The following is a 20,943-nucleotide window of genomic DNA, read 5'->3' as shown; positions in this document are numbered from 1 at the left end:
ACTACCACACTTCTCTAATTCTGGTACCACAAAGTTCCCTTGCCAGAAGCATAAAGCGTTGGGGAGGAACGTGGTTCTTCGTGTTTCCTCATTCCACCTTCCTTTACTGTGGGGGTGGTTTTGCAGGGCTCAGCTCTTTATTATATTATCACCCCTAGATTTAACCCTAAAATAAAGAGACAGCACCCTGCTGCTGCTGCCTGGGGTGGGGAGGCACGGACAGTTGGGAATGAGAACAAGTACCAGCTTTGGGCAGTGCTTACGTGTGACTCAGGCAAAGCATAGCTGGAGTTTACATCATTTATTGGGAACTACAGTTGTGGGAAGGGCTGGAGTGATCCTGTGCACAGTGCAGAAAAAACAAATAAATGTGCTTTCCTGCTGGTTTGTTTAAGTTACATCCCAAACGTTTGTACTTTAACCCCTTGCTGCTGCTTGAGATGGATGGAGAAAGTGTGGAAAGGCAGGAAGGAAAACAGCTGCCTTATGGTGGCTGGGATTCTGGCAAGGATTTGGGCTGCAGTGGGTGCTCAGGATCCTACCCACGTTTCCCAGCTGTGTCACTGAAAATCAGGAATAAAACTCTCCAGCACTGTAATTTCAGTATTAGAAAGTTGCATTACTTTATTTTGGTGCCAGGCGTGCAGGGAATATCTCCTCCTATTCCATGCCCTGCAGCCAGCCAACAGACTAGTTGAAATCTGTGAAACTTATACATATTCATTACATTTCCCCAAACTCATACATATATGCTAAATGTTCCTGTGAATTCTTTTGCATATTTAAATCACTTCTTGGAGCTTGTTTACATTAGAGTAGGGGTCTTTTGAGGGTCTCTGGTGGCCATTTGGGGAACATCCCATTCCGCTAATTATCCTTTTTTGGTCACAGCCCTCCAAAAAAGTTTCCTTTCTTGGAATGAATCACATTGGTGTGGGCTGGTCAAGATATACCTTCATATCAGCGTTGCTCAGGCCCACAGTCTTTAAGAAGACCACTTGCTCACGATAATATGGGACTGAGCACTGTCTAAGCTAAAGGACTTCACAAGACTTGAACACTCTTTGTTACAATTGAAGATTTTCCCAGCAGGGAGGTGAATCTGAGAGTAACCCATGGGCCTGGTTGTGGTGCAGCTCAGCCCTGCCCCATGCACAGCAGAATGCTCCTGGGTTAAATGGACTTCTCCAGTGGGACACCCATGGCACTATCCCAAACTATCAGGCAGTTCAGCTTGCTAAGTCAGAAGAAAGCTTCCGTACATTTTTTTTCGCCTCCTGCTTTATTTATTTATTTTTGTTTAATTAAAGTCATTTTCCACAGCTTTTTTGGGCTGTGTCAGCTTTGTGCAGGGTCAGGCAAACACCAGACCAAGGAATTTGCAGCAGGAAGAGCAGAGAAGCAAGGAAGGGAGTAGTGAGACAGCCTCTTGCTGGCAGTAGTGAACTGCTAAATTTGTTCAAGTGTCCAAACAGATGTGTCAGTTCCTGGAAAGATGAGCTGGTGCTTTGCTTCTGCCATCCTGCCTGCATTCATTCCATTTCCCCCTTTTTCAAATTATTTTCTGAAGGAAACTAAAATGAAAGAAAGCAGCAGGGGATTTGAACTGAGCTCTGATCTCTCAGTGACGCTTGACTTACTGTGTGAGTGATTTACAGCATTTTCTGCCTTTTTTAAAGCAGTGACACACACTGAAAGTTGGAACAAAGCAGCGTGCTTAGTTAGCTCAAGAACACAACTTTTTCTTGCTTAAAAATTTCTAATTTTAAATGGTTTGTGAATGACAGATAATAAATTAATTTACTATTTTAAGATGTTTGTTATCACTCATCCTCCTCTCCTAGTCATAAAGGGAACCAAGTCTAAAAACATTGTACCCTGTAGCAAAGCAACCACTTCATCCTGTAATAACGCAGAAGCTTTACAGTGAGAAATAATTAATCCAAACTGACAAGCAGGATCAAAACTGTAGCATTTTTGAAGGACACTCGAAGCATTCACACACATTAGCAATGGCATTTCCCTCCTGTAAGAGAGTGAGTGAAGCAGCATCACAGACTGGGCTGGGGAGAGATGGTCCCTGTCTTCCACTTTTTTTATCATGGAAGACTCTCTCTGTCTTAAAGCTAAGAACCCTGCTTCTTCCTTTCATTGTTTTGGATGTTGCTCTGTTAATTCATCATCAAAAAGATTTAAGTTACAATGCAGAGAGGATTTCTGTTTAAGTGCCACACTGATCTTCCCACGTTGGCTCATGGATATTAAAGATGAGCTCAAGAGGCTCCCATGTACTTTGTTATCCTATTGGCTGTATCACTTATTTGAGGCTAGGTCTTATGATGTAAGCTGATTATGGAAATTATTAATAATGATAGCTCAATAAAGAGGTAATCTAATTTACGTGCAAGGTATCTGGGGATAAAAACACTCTGCAGCCCACTGCTACTGGACATCTGGGATCAGATCCCAGGTGATTTCTTACTGCCCAGTCAGTGGAATTAACCTCATTCAGATTTGGGGTTCTTTTTAATACATTAAACTCAGTCATTCCTTGAATGAGTTTTGTAATAGAATTCCAGATATTGTTCTAGTAGTCATTATCTTTTTCTTTTTTAAATTTCACAGTGCCTTCCTAAAACCAAGGAGTTTGCAATTTTTTAATGTTTATAACGATAGTTCTGATTTTTTTAGGAGCTGCTCAGCTGTGATCAAGATGTCTGTTTTAAAAATAAGTTCTTTATTTCTGTTTGTAACAGACGCATCCAGACATGTTATCAATGCATCTGATACATATCCTGTGCCAGATACTTTAGAATATGGAAACAGAATGTATAAATTAATAAGTGGGAATTTTACGTGGTCCTCAGCTTTGCAAGCCTGCACGGCAAACAGTGGGGAGCTGGTGAGCATTACAGACCAGTACCACCAGGCTTTCCTCACGGTCATCGTCCATCGCCTGGGATACAACCACTGGATCGGGCTCTTCACTTCCGACGTACGTACGAGACGCCCGGGCTGGGAATGCGATGCTGCAAAGGGGATTTCCCAGTAACAAGATAGTGAGCTGTGTCATTGATTTGAAGTCACAGAAAGTTTGCATCTGGAAATGAAACCCTGGAAAATTTGAGCTTTAAATTGACCTTATTTTGGTTTTTTGTAGTTTTGGGGTTTTTTTTTCCTTTTAAGATAATGTGTAAGTCCAGCGAGAGTCAGTTTGGTACAACAACTACTGAAAACTAAAAGCCATAGAAAACTTTTAAAAACATGGGGGGAAAAAAAATCTCTTGTAATGTTGACATTGAAATTTTGTTGTTTCATTTGTAGTACCCCAATGGCCCAAATAGCTGCTTGCTGAAAACAGAAAATAAGATGTAGTTTGTATTCTCCCAAAAGTGAGTTGGGAGGATCCTTGGCTCTGCCTTTTGTTGATCCTTGCTGGGCCTTTAGAAAATTAAGACACTCTGGTGAGGATGCCACCAAAAGAAGATTAACTCGTGTGGGGCTAAATTGTATCAGAAAGATAACCTGAAATTTGTTTTGGCAGAACGGGCTTAACTTTGAATGGTCAGATGGGACCAGATCTTTGTTTACCTTCTGGGAAGATGACGAGTCCCGGGCCTTTGGCAGCTGTGTTTACATTGATACTTCAGGGCACTGGAAAAGCGCAAATTGTGAACAATTTCTGCAAGGAGCAGTTTGCCATGTGCCACCTAGTAAGTCAGTCGAGGTTTATATTAAATCTTTGCATCTGCAAATGTGTGTGCTGACAGTGGAAATATGTGAAAGGAGGTTAATTGGTTTGAGGTTAAGCAATGTTAAGCAAGGCTGACTATTACTTAAAATGGAAGTATATTTCTCTGTATTTCCTGTTTGTGAAACCATTTTTTTTCCAATAAAATATTGAAATCAGGTCTGATCTGTAGCAGAACAGAAAGAGAACTTTCATAATAGAAAATAAACAGGAAAATTACTTACACTCTCTCTTCAGTGAACACTATATTATCTGTGAAAAATGAGGCTTGCTAATGACCTAGTTTGAAGGGAAATAAATCCAGTTTGCTGAAATTAACTGTGGGATGGGAGAAGGGAAGCATTTAGAGCAAAGTAAAAAATTAATCATATCTTTGCTGATGAACACATCAAAGATTGTGCAATTTTTTTGAGTAAATGCATAATTTTTATGCATCCTAAAATATGTTGTGTTTCCTGCAGTGCTGTCAGTCACCTGGGCTTTAGTTAAATGCAGAATTCAGGTCTGGAATTGCATTGAGTTCTAGACTGCAGGGTCTTGTGGCAGCATCCATTTCTTCAAATAGTTCCCATTCAGTGGTGTTGATCACCTCCTCCCCTGATTAGCTCATATCCTCCTCTGCACATCATTATCAGTTAGATTGTCCTGATCCTGCTGTTGTAATCCAGCAAGGTTTTTTGGTCAGAAATAAAACCAGCTGTACTCATTTAATATAAATATATGCAACCACTAGATTTTGACTTTGAAAAAACAGAGGCATAACACAATAAGATGCTTATTAGCATTACTCCAAAACAGTGTGTGGAATGTTATATTTATGTGTATTTTGTTGTGCCAATAAAGCTGTGCTGTTACTTCTATCACAGAAAAGAAACTCAATTCCTATAAAGGCTTATGTTCAGAAAAAACTGTACCCTGGATCAAATTCAAAAACAGTTGCTACAGCTTTTCCACAGTTCTGCAGGGCATGAGTTTTGATACAGCATATGAGGTCTGCAGAAATCAAGGTAAGTGATTATTTTGTAGCTACCAAATGTCATTGTGATATCTTAAATCAATATTTATTTTCTGAAATGACTGAAATCATGGCATATGTTTTCTCTGCTTCAAGATAACGATAGTGGAACTTATAAGCCAACTATGAAATTGGAGGCAGCATATATCAAAAAAATGTTCCTTTCCTTGTGAAAATACTGGTTTCTCCAATAAAACATTATCATTTTTCCCTTAAAATTTGTTCTAAAGTCATTTAAGAACAGTTTTGTATTTGCTTGACCATTTTCACATTAATTACACATTTAAGAACTTAAAATGTATAACCAGACTTTTCTAGCTCTTCAAGTAAGATTCATAATGTTAATTTTTTGAAATACAATCTTACATTTTAATGGCATGGATTGCTTGAAAATTTGTTCTGTGTCTAATTTGAAGGATCAAATCTTCTGACTATTCAAGATGAAGATGAAAATGCCTTCATTTTGGAGGAGTTACACAGTTTTGGTTATTCTGTACAAATGGTTTGGTTGAACATTCTGCTTGTTACAGACAGTAAGTTTGGGGAAAAATAGAACTGCATGTAAAATCTGGTTTGGGTTTTGGTTATTTTCCAAAGACTATTTCCAATAACTGCTTTTCAAAACACTTTTATCTTTTGAGATTTTGTTCACTGATTTGTGCCATGAATGTTCATGATATAGTAAAACCAGTGAGACTTTCTGCAATGGTTACCAGTATTCTGAATACTCAATATGCATGCATGCATGCATGTAAATGCCTTTTTTCCTTCTTAAAGATATACCAGAGACTGTTTTCTGGGTTAACTACCTAAGATGGTTTCAAATCTTTGAAGAAAAACAAAAAGTAATACAGTGGCCAAATAGACAAAATCCTGGTATTCTGTAATACTGTATTTTTAATTTGAGGGTAAATCTAACAGAAACAGAAATATTTCTCAAAATACTATTCCATTTTGTAACAATTTTCAACTTCTGCCCATAGATGAGACAGTCTCCTGGTTTGATGGTTCTCCTTTAAATTATTCTAACTGGGGCATCAGAGAGCCTGAATTTGATCATCTCAAAGGGAATTTCTGCATCAGCTTGAGGACCACAGACGGAGTCTGGCAATTATCTCCATGCAGAGAAAAAAGGGGTTTTATATGTAAAATGGATGCAGGTATGTGCCTCTGTAAAAGAAGGCAATTCTGTCCTTACAGCCACTGTTTTACTTGTTCCTGGTTGCTTGCTCACATGATATCAATTTTCATTTAATTCTATCCCTTGGCACTGGAGAAAAAAATACCTCTAAAAGCCCCAGGCACCTGGGTGAGCTCTGTTTGGGGAACCTGGGCAGCCACTGCCAAGTGCAGGAGCCTTCCTGTGGCATCAGGGTGACCTGCACAGCCCCAGCTGGGAGGGCAGGTCCAGCCTGGGAGAGCTGTGCAGGCACCACAGCAGTAGGAACACTGGTCTCTGAGAGAGCCCAAGTGTTTCCAGAGCCCAAACAAAACCCCTCAGCCACTGCTGGACCCACTAACCTGTTCTGCCTCTGCATGGGTTCTGTTCATGAATTTGTACTTTTAAAAGTCGGTAAATACTGCTGCTCATCCTTGCACAAATGCCAATTAATATATTCCACCAAATTGAAGGGATTTTAAATAACGTACTAGATTATGTTTAACTTGGCCAGTTGGAATAACATTGACATGAGTCAAATTAAACAAAGAACAGCCTATTCTTGTTGGTTTTAGGAAGAATGTCTTCTCAGTACCCATTTTAAAGTGAATATACATAATAACCTCTATGAGTAATTTTGTGACTGTTCTGGGTTTATTTCAGATATTGATACAACAGAATCCTCTGAAAAAGGTAAACTCTCTACTTTTTTATAAGGAATAATACACATTTTGAGCTTATATTTTGTGAGATAATATTTTTCACTGTTAAACCTGTAACTTGAAATGTGTGACATTTAAGGAGTAGTAATGTTTTCCTTAAAATAGCTATATGTTTATATTTAGTTAGAATTAGTTAGAACTGTAGCTATATTTCCTTAATAACAAATTCTGTTCTTCCCTTTCAGCATCATACAGTGGGCTTGTAGCTCTGGCTGTTCTTGTGACATTGGTGATGTTGGCTGCCATTTCCATTTTCCTGTGGTGCCTGCACAAAGAGAATAACCAACTGTTCCGCAGGATAATGTGGGTCAGAAATGCCTATTTGCCACAGATTAATGCTGACAGTCCTGCTTTGGAAGAAAGCATCCTCATTTCTGACTTTGAGAGAAGTGAGAACAATTAATTAATCGGAAGTAGCAAGTGGTCTTGTCTTCTGTGTGAAATGTCACAACCTACAGTGGTTTTCTCATTCTCAGGAGTCCCTCAAGTGCCCATACCCTGAGAAACCCTCATGACCATCAGTATCAATGCAGGAGGAGCTCCCTACCCTGGAGAGTATTTGTGGCAGGATGAGGGGAGGATGCAAGGCAGAGCCATGGAGAAATTTTCTTCTCTGGGACAAGCCAGGAGTTGGAATTACTCAGAGACCATAAACCTCCAGCCACTCACTTGGAGCAGTCATGTTTGAGGTTCCAGAGCAGTGGGCATTTTCATGCAGCTTTTTCCTTTGGGAAAGTTTGAGCCTTTGTGTTTTGTTTTTATACTTTCCAGAACCTGCTTATGAGCTGGCATTAAAATTTGGCATTGAATTTAGGAACTCTGAAATATATTACAAGGATTATGGGGAAGACTTTTGTTTGTTTGGTTTTTGTTTTGTTTTGTTTTTTCTTTTTTCTGGCAAAATGAACAGTTATTTTTTCTGCAAAATGAACAGTTATTTTTCAGATAATAGATTATTGCCACATTGATTTCCAAGCTTGCAGGAAGATGAAGTTACTCTTGACTTGAGACTGCCAGAATTTTGGTAGTTTGGCCTGTGATACCTAGTTCATGTTATAAAATAAATTAGTCTAGAGATATGATTTATGGTCTTTTTCTTCCTGAACTTATTATATTCATTTGAGATGCATCCAGCATCCTATTGAAGATTTAGCTATGTCGTCTCTCACCTAGATTATTTCAGACATGAAATCCCATCAGCTTTATTCAAAACATTTTTGGGCAATATCTGTTTGAAGAAAAAAAAACCTTTTATAGATCTTTCTGAATGTATGGAGCAAATGGCTTTACTGTTCACCTAGGGTGTTGCTGTGAGCAGTATTCAGGGACACTATGCTGAGACCCTGCTCTCCAAAGCTAAGGGCTTTGTGGCCTTGGGGGAGCCACATTGCTGTTCCCAAAGAGTTCTAGTCCTCCAACCCCATGTAGCAGATGCTTTCCCTTTCAGTGTTTGTACCAAGGTGCTAAGAAAGAAGATGAATTTTGCTGACCCATTGTTCTGCAGGATGGCTGTGAGGGAGCCAGATCTCTGCTGTCTCAGTTGCAGCAGCCCAGGACAGAAATGTTTACTGTCCCTGGGATTCCCACCACCCCAACCTGTCCTCCACCCATCTCTCCAAAAACACCTGGGAGCTTTTCAGGGATTATATTTTTTATTTTTATTGCACAGTGGAAAAACAAATGTTTAGTGATGGTTACTTCACAGTGGATTTAGTGTCGTTTCCACCACCTCTAAAAGCTGCTGCAATGGGCTGCATTTGTTCTTTTGCTTCTCAGTTTCCTTGTTTTAAGGTGACTCATTCTAAAAATTTTGCAGGAGCCCTGAGATGGAGGATGGATGGAGGTATGTTCCTCAGACTTAAGCAAGCACCTAAGGCAAACTGAAATGTTTTCACACAATATTTTTGCACATGCACAGGAGTGTATGACTGCCTTTTAGTCAGATTTCACATGGCCAAAAATTGCCTCTTCATGCCATAATTTTGTGTAGAGCTATTTTTAAAAATTATTTAGTTCATAGAATATTTCTGTGCTGGTTAACAGAACTGGTTTATTTTTTTTGATGACTTCTAAAGTTGTAGCTATCACAAGTCTTAATCTGAAATTTTTGTATCGTATAAAATATAAATAGCTTTTCTGTGTACATTCTGCCTACCAGTTTGACCCCATACATTAGTCTTCAGTAATATTTTTTAAGTTTTGGTTTAGTCCTCTATATTTATCTCTTGGACTGTTTTTATTTGCAGTCCACTATTAGAGTTTGTGGACTGCAACTTTTGAGTACAATTGCCAGATAATCTGTTGTTTATATGTATTAACTGTGATAGCTTTTTACCATCAAAAGTAAAGAAAGAAGAGCTTATGACCTCTTCTTTCCCCATGACTGTTTTACCTATAAAAACTACAGCTAGAGGAACTTAAACCAACAAACTCCCTTCATCACATTCACTGGGAAGTGTATAAATGTTGCCATCTTACATTATAGCAAGCAGAGTGGCATGCAGGGTGGGTTTTTTTTGCAAGAGTAAGCTGTGGCATCTCTGAGGACATGTATTTATCAGGCTACAATGCTGTTGATAGTTATACAGACTGTTAAGATTTTGATGTGGTTAATGAGGTTGCATTTTTTCACAAAACTGGACATAGATGTTTAATCAATTTCCCTTGAGCTATGTTTTATTCCTAAAAAAGTACCTGAAGGGTAATGGCATAATCAATAAACCTAACCTCAAAATAGTGATTGTTGATTAATGTTGATGTAGATGAACTTGCATTAAAGAAAAAAAAAGTTCAAGCAGTGTTTTTTTCCTACTTTGAAATGGTTTTGAAGGAACAGATCTTTAGATATTTATTTTTAAATCTTTCATCATTTAACTTTTTGTAACTGCATATATTATTCACTCAAGAATGTAATCAATGATTGCTTTCTAGTCTTCCTTTTAGATTTTGTTATCAATGGCTTTCAATCGTTTTCCCTTAATCAGAGGTCTCCTATACTATCCCTGATCAGAGTGTGTGATAACTGTGATTTTACTGCTGACCTTGATGACATTGGTGAGAGTCACTGTATTATTTCAACTGGAAAATTAAAGTGTGACTAATAAGTGTCCATGCTGTAATTTTTCTTGAATCTTTCCCCAGCTCTACTAAAAGGAGAGGCTCTAGTGTCTCATAAGAGCAGTGCCCAGGCTTTGCACTGGCTCATCCTGTGTGAGGACAGCTGGCTCCAGCCTCCTTTCAGGCTGTGTGACTGGACCACACCTGGGCACTGCACACAATCTCCACACACAGGGTGGCCTGAGCATTTCCCAGGGCACGGATGAGGATGCCCCAGAACATGTGTGCAAGAGGTGCTGGAAGGAGGTGGGAGCCAGGAGCACTAACAGTAAGGATGGTGGATGGAATCATGGCATTAATTTACAGATACTCTCCCAGCCGACTGCCTATTCCCTGCAGTGGTGAGCTGAGGCCACCAGGAATGAGTGATGGGCTGGAGGAATTTTCCTGCTGAACTGTGGAGGGTGTGTTGTGTGGGAGCCTATTTGTAGCTGCCACAAATGAGGTAGAGATATATGGACTGCAGCACAGCAGCTTCCATGGATAACACTGACATGCTTTGTGTGTTCAAGGATTGGGTTCAACAGGGCCTGAATGGGTGAGTGAATGTTGTGGGCTTTTTGCCATGTTAGCTTCTTTCAATGTTCCTGCCCAAAGAGAAATGTTAAATCTTTTCATACCAATCTTTCTTTGGTGATAGAAGGGTATCCCCACCAGAGGCAGGCACATTCAGGTCAACATGATAAACTTTGTCTCCCAGGTATTGGGGTTTGTCAAAACTCCGTCTTGCTTGTCTTTGCAGATGCCATTCCAGGAGAAAATTTACCTCCTGGTCCCTTTAGAAATCCTTGCAGCAGGTCTCTGAGGAAAAGAGATGTTCAATGTTCATGCTGGAGATGCCCAGCATGACCAGACACAGCAAAGGGTTGTTGTGGCACAGGGTTTTAGGTGGGCAGCATGACTCCTCAGCAATGTCCTTCCTGGCTGTGCCTCTCCCAGGCACTGCCCTTCCTTGTGCAGGGATCCTCCTCCCTTCTGCTCTCCTGCCTCTGCTACCTTTGCACACACACACTTCTGCAGCTGGGGCGTGACGAAGGAGCCATGGGCTGTTTGAAATCTGTGCTGTACTGTCCAGAGGGACCACAGTGAAAAAACAGGGGTTTGCAGGCTCTGTGACACTCGACCAACTCTGGTTCCCAAAGCACCATTGCACAAATTCCCATTTAATTTAACCCTCTGCTTTTTTTCTTTCATCATGCTACCCCTCCCTCAGTGTAGGAACAGGCATCCTCAGTCTCTTGTAATAATAAACCCACTGTAATGAAAACCATGGCATACACTTCCTCCAGAATTTCCCTCCAGGGAATTTACTTGGTTAAAAGCTAAATTGCACACATTCAGCAACTGGGCTCTAAATCCTCAGCTAAAAAAAACCCAAAAAAACCAAACCAACAAAAACCAAATCCACAAAAAAAAAAAAAATAGAGGCCTCTACTTGAGCTATAATATTATTATTATTATAATATTTCCTTTGGCAACTGGTGGAATGTGGGGTTTAACCCCCTGCAGGCCAGCAGTGATGTATTTCAATCTGGTGCAGCCCTAATGCAGACGTGTGAGGAACCATCAGGAGCAAACCCACAGGCATCCTTGCTGTTCTGAGATGGAATGAATGAAGGTGGATCGTGGTGCTTGGGAGCACAGTCAGTCTTGGTTTGGCCAGTAGATGGTAGTGGTGCACAGAGAGCTGACAAAACGAGCCGAGCAAAAGAAAATATCACAGGGATCTGCTCGGGATCATTTAGAAGTTTATTTAAACAAGCAGCAAAACTCCCAAGTCACAGGACAGCAAATAACAGTGTGGGATCTGAGCCCTGGCCACGACGCTACAGAACTCTGTTTAGACAGCTTCCTAAGCCTCGGTGTTCCTTCTCAACTACTTCAATGGGATGCATTGAAGTGCCCGGAAAGGGATAATTCAGGTCCTTACATTGGTGTGTGGGCTTTTCATTTCTACGGTGAGTAAAGTGAAAATCCGCTCGGGATCCTAAGTACTAAATAAGCATATGTTTGTGGTATATTTTGATTTCATGGAAAGGCAACTCACTGAAAATTCTTCAGCCATGTATCTCTCTGGATTTATTTTAATATTTTATTTCTTGACTGTATCAGTACAGGCATTTGCTTACTGCTTTTCAGGGGAAATGAAAAATTAAGACATGGAAATGACTGCATAAGTAATCACTCCACTGCACTGTTGAAAGTAGATTTATTTTCTCCCAATTTATTCTCTAAGTAGCCCAAAGTATAAGAGTTCCTGATCCCTTTCTATATCCATTATCTTTATGCAGGATGACCATGATTTGCATTTAGATCTTAAAAACTTCACCATAAAAAAGGGCACTGAGAATAATTTTGTAATAAAGCCTCACTTCAAAGCCTTACAAAGTTCTTACAATCCTATTTCCTTACATTGCAGCTTTCCCAAGACTTTCCCAGTCCTTCTGTGATAAACAACTGCATTTGAATAAGGAAGTGTACTAGACTCAGCCTCCAGTACTTATGAGTACCACCATGGCAATTTATAACCATGGAAGTGATTCTCAACTGTAATTGTTCCCAAAAGTGCACAGCTAGAAAACAGCAAAAATTCTCTACCCTATCTCCTTCTTTATCCTACCTTCTCCTACCTTATCCTGCTTTTTTCTTAACCTCAGCCTAAAGACAAAATTTCTACTGTTTCTCAGAAAAAAAATGCTTGAAAACATTTTCTTTTAGTGAGCACAACAGCTAAATTTGTAGATACAAAATAAATCTTGAAATGCAAAGTGGGCCAAAAGTTCCTCTCCTCTGCATGTTAGCAAAGAAAAACAGGGAAGCCTGTCTTTCTGAACCATGCCCAGAAAGGCACAAAACTAACAGCCTGCTATGCACAGAGGTAGCAGTGCAGCAGCAGTGGCTGTCACTGGGTGCATGACAGCCATCCAACACCACTGTATGGACCAGGAGACTACAATAGCTGGGTCAGTGTCTCATAAAACATGGGAGAACAATAGCATCCCTGTATCTTTTCAGATTTTTATAGATGGATGCTCATCTTTAGAAATGAAAAGTTTCCATTTATTTTGTACAAAAAAATATTTTTTTTTAACTGAATTCTGAAATCCAATCAAATACGTTCCTCTTCTGCAGCTATTTATTCAGGCCATTTGTTCTAAAGCATGATCTCAGGCCTTTGATCTCAGCCATAACCTGATTAAATCTGCTTTGCCACTTCTTTCTGCCATAAACCTTGTGTGCATTGTAGATGAGAAGCCCCTGGAAAGTCCCCACAGAGCTGAGAACAGGCAGACTCCACCTCATCAGCAGCTTTGGGCTGCATTGCTTCAGTGATGCTAGATTTGGGATCCCATCTCAGCTTGATGCTTCCAGGTTCATTGAGCAATGCAAGCAGAATCCCTGACATTGGACATTGCCAATGAGCTGGAGTACACAGACTCTTAATGCAAAGTAAAAGAGTACTCTAAGTCATGTAAGGCTTCACTTGTTATGGTCCCAATCCAAATCTGCTTTGTGTGTATTAGTTTCTTTTGGTAAGTTACTTTTCATGCTAGCAGGCTTACCTGTTATGTACCTGAAATCTGAGATCTAAAGGCTTACCTGACCTAGGCATGGTACTTCTGGTATTTAATGTTCAAGAATAACAGAAGGATTTTTTCTGAAAAGGTAAGAAGGTAAAATTTCTGCTGCTAAATATCATGCCCTGTTAGTCTTGTGGGATGAAAATTGAATTACCTTAATTAGCGTTTCAACAGCAAATCTTAAAGATGGAATTATACATATTGGATACATTGTGGCTCTAAGAGACATGAGCTACATTCAGTTAAATGTGGAAATGCATCCGATCAGCCCTGTGAGGCTTTCTATCTGGAAAGAATAGGTATTTAGAATACCTACAGAAACAGTGGCTACTTTACCCTTTAAAATATTTGTAGTATAAATAGCAGAGTGGCTGTTCCCCTCTCACCATATCCAGGAACACAGCTGATGTAGCCTTTATCCCTGCAGACTCCTGGAGTGCCTGTCTCACTGACATGGCACCTCTGGAACATCCACACTTATGTGTCAGGGTATCTGGATGTAGCTACTAAGTAATGGAAGAAGGAAGAATGCCAATGTGGGCTCCTTTCTTCATCTTGTCCTTGACCATCCACACCCCCCACAATCTTCCAGAATCTAGTCTGGGCTGAGGATATGGTATTTCATTATTGTTATTTATATGTAAATTTGCTTAATTCTTGTCTGATTGAAAGAATGTGAAGTTGAAGTTGGGTGAGTCTCAGCTGCTCTTACAGGTTGTTCAACCATTTGTTCTGATGTAGCACAGAGCCAACCCTCAAGGAAGGAAAGATGAAAGAAAGAGCCATTCATTGGTGAAAGCAAAAGTATAAAGAGAACAGGTAACAGTTATTCCTGTTATTTGGGAAGACTAGAACAAGAATTAAATGACTGAACTGCAGCAGGAAATACTTGATAGGTAACTGTGGGGATAGCTGGGCTGAAAATAATCAGCCAATGCAAGTGGTAGGGTCAGTGTGCACTGTTACATTCAATAACTGTGATTTTGAAATAAACAAATCAATCCACCACAGCTGCTGGGGATTTGATTCACAGCACTGCTGGATGTCTCTTTCAGGTCACCCTGGGTAAAGATGAGTAAGCCTGACCTCAAAATACTGGTGTGTCTATGTTTGGGGACTGCTGATGCATCATCCCAAACTACCTTCCAGTTTCCTGACCCACAAAAGTATTCAGCAGCTAGAATTCAGGATCTCTGGGCACAAATTCCATGCAATTGGGACATAAGAAACACTTCCACTTAAATTTGTGTTTTCCTTCTGGATAGAAGAAGTTGTTTCAAAATTAGTGAAGCTTTGTCATACAATTCATCTACTACAGGAGCCAGTGGGACACAGGCACCTGACTTGCCCTGGGTACCTAAAGTCCAAATCCAGGGTAAAGGATGTGAAGGTCCAGTATCACTACATAAAGAGCACAAAAATAGAAGGATGTATGCAAAAAATAAGGACTTTTTTTTTTTGCTTTTATTTCTCTGGCACTCTTTTTGGATTTGGTTTTTTGTTTTGTTTTGGTTTTGTTTTTAACCCTTGAAGTCACAGACCCATGTGATGGGATGACTGATGACCTCTTTACTCGGGCTGTACTTTGGGACTGTTTCTGTGGTGCATTTTTGAGTGGTCCAGTTGCCTCAGTGAGTCTGGAGCTGGACCTCAGGTTGAGAAAGCTTGTGGGGAGAAGCAGCAGTCCACCCTGCTATGCAGGAGGCAGCAATGTCGCAAACTCCCCTTTCTTCCTCTTGTGTAACATGGTACTGGAAACATCAACTTCCTGCACAACAACTGCCTGCTTCAAAGCACTGAGATTTGACTGACTGACAGGACAGCTTTTGGCAGGCTTACAAATATCTGTTCCTAGCTCCATGTGGATCTGCTGAAGTAGATCTGTGTCCAAATCTGGTTCAAGAGCTGTGGGATAGACTGCAAAGCCCATGACGCTTAAAGCAAAGCCATAAGCTATGGGAAAGGGCAGGAATGGTTGACCCCAGTTCTACCAGGATCATAAAACCATAAAAAAAATTCCTTTATAAAATTTGATACATTTAATTCATTTAGATAACAACAGCAAGATGAAGAATATTATTTCTGATATGGACATTCTTCAGTCTTTCTGGAAAAGATATTTAAACAGAGCCCTAACACAGTTTGGAGGTTTTCTGTCTCTCTCTGGGGACAGAGGAATGCTCTGGGATGCTGAAAAAAGCTGGAAACCTCACACTGGAGCATGTTCCCAAATATAAGGACACCCAGTACAGATGCAAAACTTAACCAAAGGTGCACAGTGCTATGTCAGGGCCAGTGTTTATTTGTTTTATGGTTGTATTTTTAAGTAGTCATTCTTTTGATCCATGCTCACTGCTGGTCAGGGAAAGAAAAATAAAGCTTACACAGAAAATAACAAAATTTTCTGGCTGGAGGCCAAAACTTCACAAGAGAATACTGAAGCCTAATATGTTTTGTTTGACATCTTTGTTTCTGATAGATGTTGACTGAATTCAGGAGGATGACGGCACTTTGAACAAAACCAGCTGGGGAAGTCAGTTTGCTAATTATTAACCCTCTAGGGAAGATACTGGGTTGGAAATGTGCATTCCAGACATTCTGGGAAAATATAAAACCTAATGTAGATCTCTTTGGAAAATAAATACTTTACACTGTGGTTTGTATTTTTAGGAGGAAGGGAGGAGACAGCTTGTGATATACAGCTGAATTTCTCAAGATGGGTAATAACGCAGTCTTAGATGTCTTTTCTCCCCTTAGTAAGATTCAACAGTTCTGAGACTGAAGTGAATCTAATATTAAGAAATTACTATAGGGAATGAGGAGAGATTGTACATTTACTGTGATAGAAATCATTAGGGACAGGGCAAAAAGGCTGTTGTCAGTCTCTTGACCATTTTTCAGCAAGAAAAAAAGGGGGGTTTTCAAAACTGTTAAACAGAAAAAATTGTCAAACTTCATACTGTGAAGTCCTGTGAACTCATATTATTCAGAAGCTACTGTGATAAATATTCAGTACCCAAATTTAAAAATATGAATCCCAAAATGTAAGAATAAAAGTATAATAGTCTTAAACAGTAGGCTCTGCAGTGACATATTTTCATCTCATTCTACCCAGATGCTCTAATCCTTCCTCCGTAGTCTGGCCAGAGAGATGGCTGTATAGAAAGTACAGGGGTTTTTTTTCCTCCATTTCAGGAGTTTTAGGAATAAAAGAGTTAAATACGAGCACTACAACCAAAATTCAGTGCTGTTCAGTGTTTAACTAGTGCCAGTCTTAGCCAAAACTATGGCATGAAATAGAAACAGAAAAAGAGAATAAGGGGGGCAGGGGTGGAATCCTGGTAGGAAAAAAAAAAACAACCAAAGATCAAAGATGTAAAGAAATTTAGGAACAATTTTTACAATTTGCTTAACATTGGAGCTATTTTCCTGCTTGACACCTTGGTTGCAGCACAGAGACATCAGCTGTTACAAGTGTCAAAACAGATGTAGTAGAATGCATTATTGTTTAAAACAAATAGGTCATACGGGATGCTGAACTGATTTTGTTTTCTTCCCCATAGTTCCATGTGATGCCATTAGGTGTCAGATTGTTAAAGAAATACCTTAGTGTTAGACAAGCTTTTTAACTGCTTGACAATTAGTTTAACATCAGAACTGTGCATATTTTTTGCCTTTTTAATGCTCTAGGTGGTATTACATGCCTAGGTAAAGTGCTAGTAGAGAGTTACTAGATAGCAAAGTACTTTCTAAACTTGTTCATTCTCTGACTATTTGCAACTCTATTTAGTTTTTTTAATTTTCCCCTTCATATATCCATACTGATGATTCCAAATCATCTCCATGTCCTTAATTTTTTGAAATAATTTCCAGCATGATTTCCTCCAGCACCTCTCTGGATATTGAGACAAGGATGACTGGCCTGTAGTTCTCCACATCCTTCCTCTTCTCTTTGAAGCAAGATATGGCATCTGCATATATCTGAATTTCTAGTCCTCCTCTGATCACTGTGACCTTCCAAACATACCTGAGACTGGCTTTGCAATGACATCTGCCAGCTCCCTCAGCACTTGTGGACGCAGCCCACTGGGTCCCACAGACTTGTTTGTGTCCAGTTTGTTTAAATGTTTTCATCTACTCTACAAGGGTAAGCCTGCATTGCTCCAGATGCTCCCACTGGTCTCAGGGGCCTGGGATTTTTGAAAACAAACCCTGCTTATACAGACAGGTGAAGAAGGCATCGAATATCTCTTGTCTGCATCCTGTGTTACTACAACCCCACTCAGCAGCAGGCTCACGTTTTCTTTAGTCTTCCTTTTTCTGTCAATACACTTGCAGGAATCCAGACAGTTACTAAAATATAATCAAAGCTATTCAGCTCCTCACTGTTCTCTAAACTGTCAATGAACTGGTGCCCCAGGAAAGTTCCCAGACAGTGAAAGAGAAAATGCTGTTGTCCCTTTTTTAAAACATACACAATAGTTCGAGCACATTTGCTAAAAGAAAATCAAATGCAATCCCTTTTTCTGAATCTGAATCCACATTGATCCTGATTAATTCAATAACTACCAAGCTAAAGCAAGTGATCAGTGTTTCCTTTTGGAGCTGACACACCTCATTCAAAGCACTGAAATATTTACTAGAGCACAAAGTGAAATTTATGCATCCCTATTCTGTTTCCCCACAAAAAGTACTGCTACTGGAGGAGCACAGTCTCACTCATGTTCTTATTGTGAACTGTTGAATATTTACTTCTTGGTATAAAGTCCAGCAGCTGGACTATGTCCCCTTTACAAACCTAGCCCTTGAGCTGACAACCTGAAGTCTTCAGAGAGACAGAGTGCTAAAAGTATATTGATTTTTAACTTCAACTCAGGCACAAATATGGAATGCAATTGAGATCCTACCTTAAAATAGGATGATCCAAGCACTAACTTCAGAAGTGAATCCTTATGGCAAGAATAACCATATTTGTTAAACCTAGTATTTATCTTTAACCTTTACTCCCACACACTTCTGTAACCACAAGCCCTGCGAGACAGGACGTGACAGATATGGCAAATTAGGAACAAGCAAAAGGGAACCCAAGAGTCTTGACTTTAAAAGCAAAGGTTAGGGGAGATTCCAAGTCAGAGTATATTTTATTATTCTAACAAAACAAGTTTAAACACAAGTGTTGGACATGAAAACAAAGTATGAGCAAACACAAATAGTGCTAGAGATCACTTTGACTTCAATTAATTTATTTTTATAAATAATACCATGGATCTAGTGAGATGTCATTGCAAGGCCAGTCTCAGGTATGTTTGGAAGGTCACAGTGATCAGAGGAGGACTAGAAATTCAATGCAGATTCCATATCTTGCTTCAAGGAGAAGAGGGAGGATGTGGAGAACTACAGGCCAGTCACCCTTGTCTCAATATCCAGAGAGGTGCTGGAGGAAATCGTGCTGGAAATTATTTCAAAAAAATAAGGACATGGAGATGATTTGGAATCATCAGTATGGATATATGAAGGGGAAAATTATGCCTGATCAAGCTGATAGGCTCCTGTGATTAAATGGCTAGTTTGGTGGACAAGGAGAGAGCAGAGGATGTTAATTGTCTTAACTTCAGAAAGGCTTTCATCACTGGCTGTATCCTCATTAACCAGCTGCTGACTAGTTAAGTAGATAGTGAAGTAGATTGAAAACATGCTGAAATGCCAGGCTCAAGAGATTATAATCAGTGGTGCAAAATCCAGTGGAGGCCAGCCTCTAATGGTGTACCCTTGAGGTCAGTACTGGGGCCAATACTGTTGAACACCCTCGTAATGATCCTGGATGATAGAACAAGTGCACCTTCAGCAAGTTTTCAGACACTTGAAGACTGGGAGGAGTGGCTGATACACCAGATGCTTATGCTTCTGTTCAGAGGGATCTTGACAAGCTGGATGGATCAGTTGAGAGGAATCTCATGGAATTTAACAAAGGGAAATGCCAAATCCTACACCTGTTGAGTAATGTCCCCACACACATTACTGGGGGCTAAGGACCAACTGGCTGGGAAGTAGCTTTACAGGAAAGAATCTGGGAACCCTGGTGAACACCAGCTTGAACATGTGCCAGCAATGTGCTTTGTCCCTGTGGCACAGCTGGCCAATAGTATCCTGGGCTGCATTAGGAGCACTGTCAGTAGGTTTAGGCAGGTGATAATTTCCCCCTAGTTGGCATTAAGACACATCTGGAGTGCTAGCTCTAGTTCTGGAGTTCCCAGTGTAGGAAAAAATATGGTTTCACTGGACTGAATCCAGCAAAGAGCCATGAAGATTATTCTGGGATTGGAGTGCTTGTCATATGAGGAGTGGCTGAGAGCTGGAGGAGAGAAGCCTCAGGGAGATCTTATCAATATATCTAAATATCTAAAATAAATATCTAGGGAGAGTAAAGAAGATGAAGTGTGACTCTTCTCAATTGCATTCAGTGAGGGAACAAGAGGCAATAAACACAATGTGACCCATAGGATATTTTTTTTAAACAAAACAAAAAAGGTGGTTTTTTTCACTATTGTGGCTGTCAGGGAGTTGTCCAGAGACAGTCTTTATCCTTGGAGATATTAAAAATGCAAGTGGAACCAACCCAGGGCAGTCTGTTGTAGTTGAGTCTGCTCTAAGCAAGAGGGTGCACTAAATGATCTCTACAGATCCTGTGATTCTTTGACTCAGGTACTTTAATTTCAACAGCATCTGAATATTTCTTCCCAATTCAATGTTTATAAAGAGATTTCTGATGCTTCCTAAGTTTTGCATGTTGATGTGATGTAAATTGTGGGCCACAGGTTCCTGCTGAGGCAATTAAATACTGCCTATGATAGAACCAGCCAGTTTAATCTGCATGGCTAAAATGTTTCAGTTTGAAACACAAACAAAACTTAAGAAACTTATAGACTTCATAGAATGAAGTGCCATTGCTTAATAGAATATATATAAAAATAGATGCTTTAGTATTATGGGCATATTATTGCCTCCAAAAAAGAGCAAGAAATATAGATGCACTCATTAAAGTAACAGGACTATTTAGGTAAGCATCAATTAAATAGATCACCAACTAGAAATATACACACATGTGATTACTATAACCTCTTGTTTGGTTTTTGGCTGTTTTGGTTAATTTTTTTGTAATTTTGTGATTTATTTGGGTGTATTTAGAATCAAGACATATACAAATCAAAGAGTGATAATAGTACTGTTCAGGTATTTTACTGAATATATAGTGTTACTATATTTTTCTTTTTTCTCTTTTTAACATTTAAAAATATAACTAGAGTTACTCATGCAGCATTGTAAAGTATGTTTTCCAGAAGCTACCAGAATCATAAAGAGCAGCTTTACTCCTTGACAACCTCAGGAAAGGAAAGAGAGCAGGCTTTGCTTTTTCAGAGCCAGGAACAGGTTCAGCTTGGACACAACCGATGATCTCTGCAATAGAAATATGCAGAGGTGATCTCTGAAGTGACCAAATCCTGAAGCCTTCATAGCTTAAAATCTACTCTGGAGCTTTGCCTAGAGGCTTATTGCTGGTTAGTCTGAGTGCAGAGCACTGCAGATCTGAGTCATAAGGG

At 39.8% G+C, this 20,943-nt stretch overlaps 1 protein-coding gene across 1 annotated transcript in view; it reads left to right on the top strand.

The window, feature by feature from the left end:
* The window catches only part of PLA2R1 (phospholipase A2 receptor 1), a 38,042-nt gene extending 28,296 nt beyond the window's left edge, over positions 1 to 9,746 (top strand). The window contains exons 24-30 of the mRNA XM_058840157.1: positions 2,757 to 2,995; positions 3,545 to 3,713; positions 4,618 to 4,758; positions 5,183 to 5,299; positions 5,750 to 5,926; positions 6,589 to 6,618; positions 6,833 to 9,746. Of these exons, the coding sequence (XP_058696140.1) occupies positions 2,757 to 2,995; positions 3,545 to 3,713; positions 4,618 to 4,758; positions 5,183 to 5,299; positions 5,750 to 5,926; positions 6,589 to 6,618; positions 6,833 to 7,050 (1,091 nt within the window). The 3' untranslated portion in view covers positions 7,051 to 9,746. The remainder of the gene's footprint in view (positions 1 to 2,756; positions 2,996 to 3,544; positions 3,714 to 4,617; positions 4,759 to 5,182; positions 5,300 to 5,749; positions 5,927 to 6,588; positions 6,619 to 6,832) is intronic.
* The last annotated feature ends 11,197 nt before the right edge of the window (positions 9,747 to 20,943 follow it).

The sequence above is a fragment of the Poecile atricapillus genome, chromosome 5 (genome assembly GCF_030490865.1).
Source record: "Poecile atricapillus isolate bPoeAtr1 chromosome 5, bPoeAtr1.hap1, whole genome shotgun sequence".
NCBI lineage: Eukaryota > Metazoa > Chordata > Aves > Passeriformes > Paridae > Poecile > Poecile atricapillus.
Note: the sequence above shows the minus strand (reverse complement) of the source record. Positions and strands in the feature narration are given on the sequence as shown.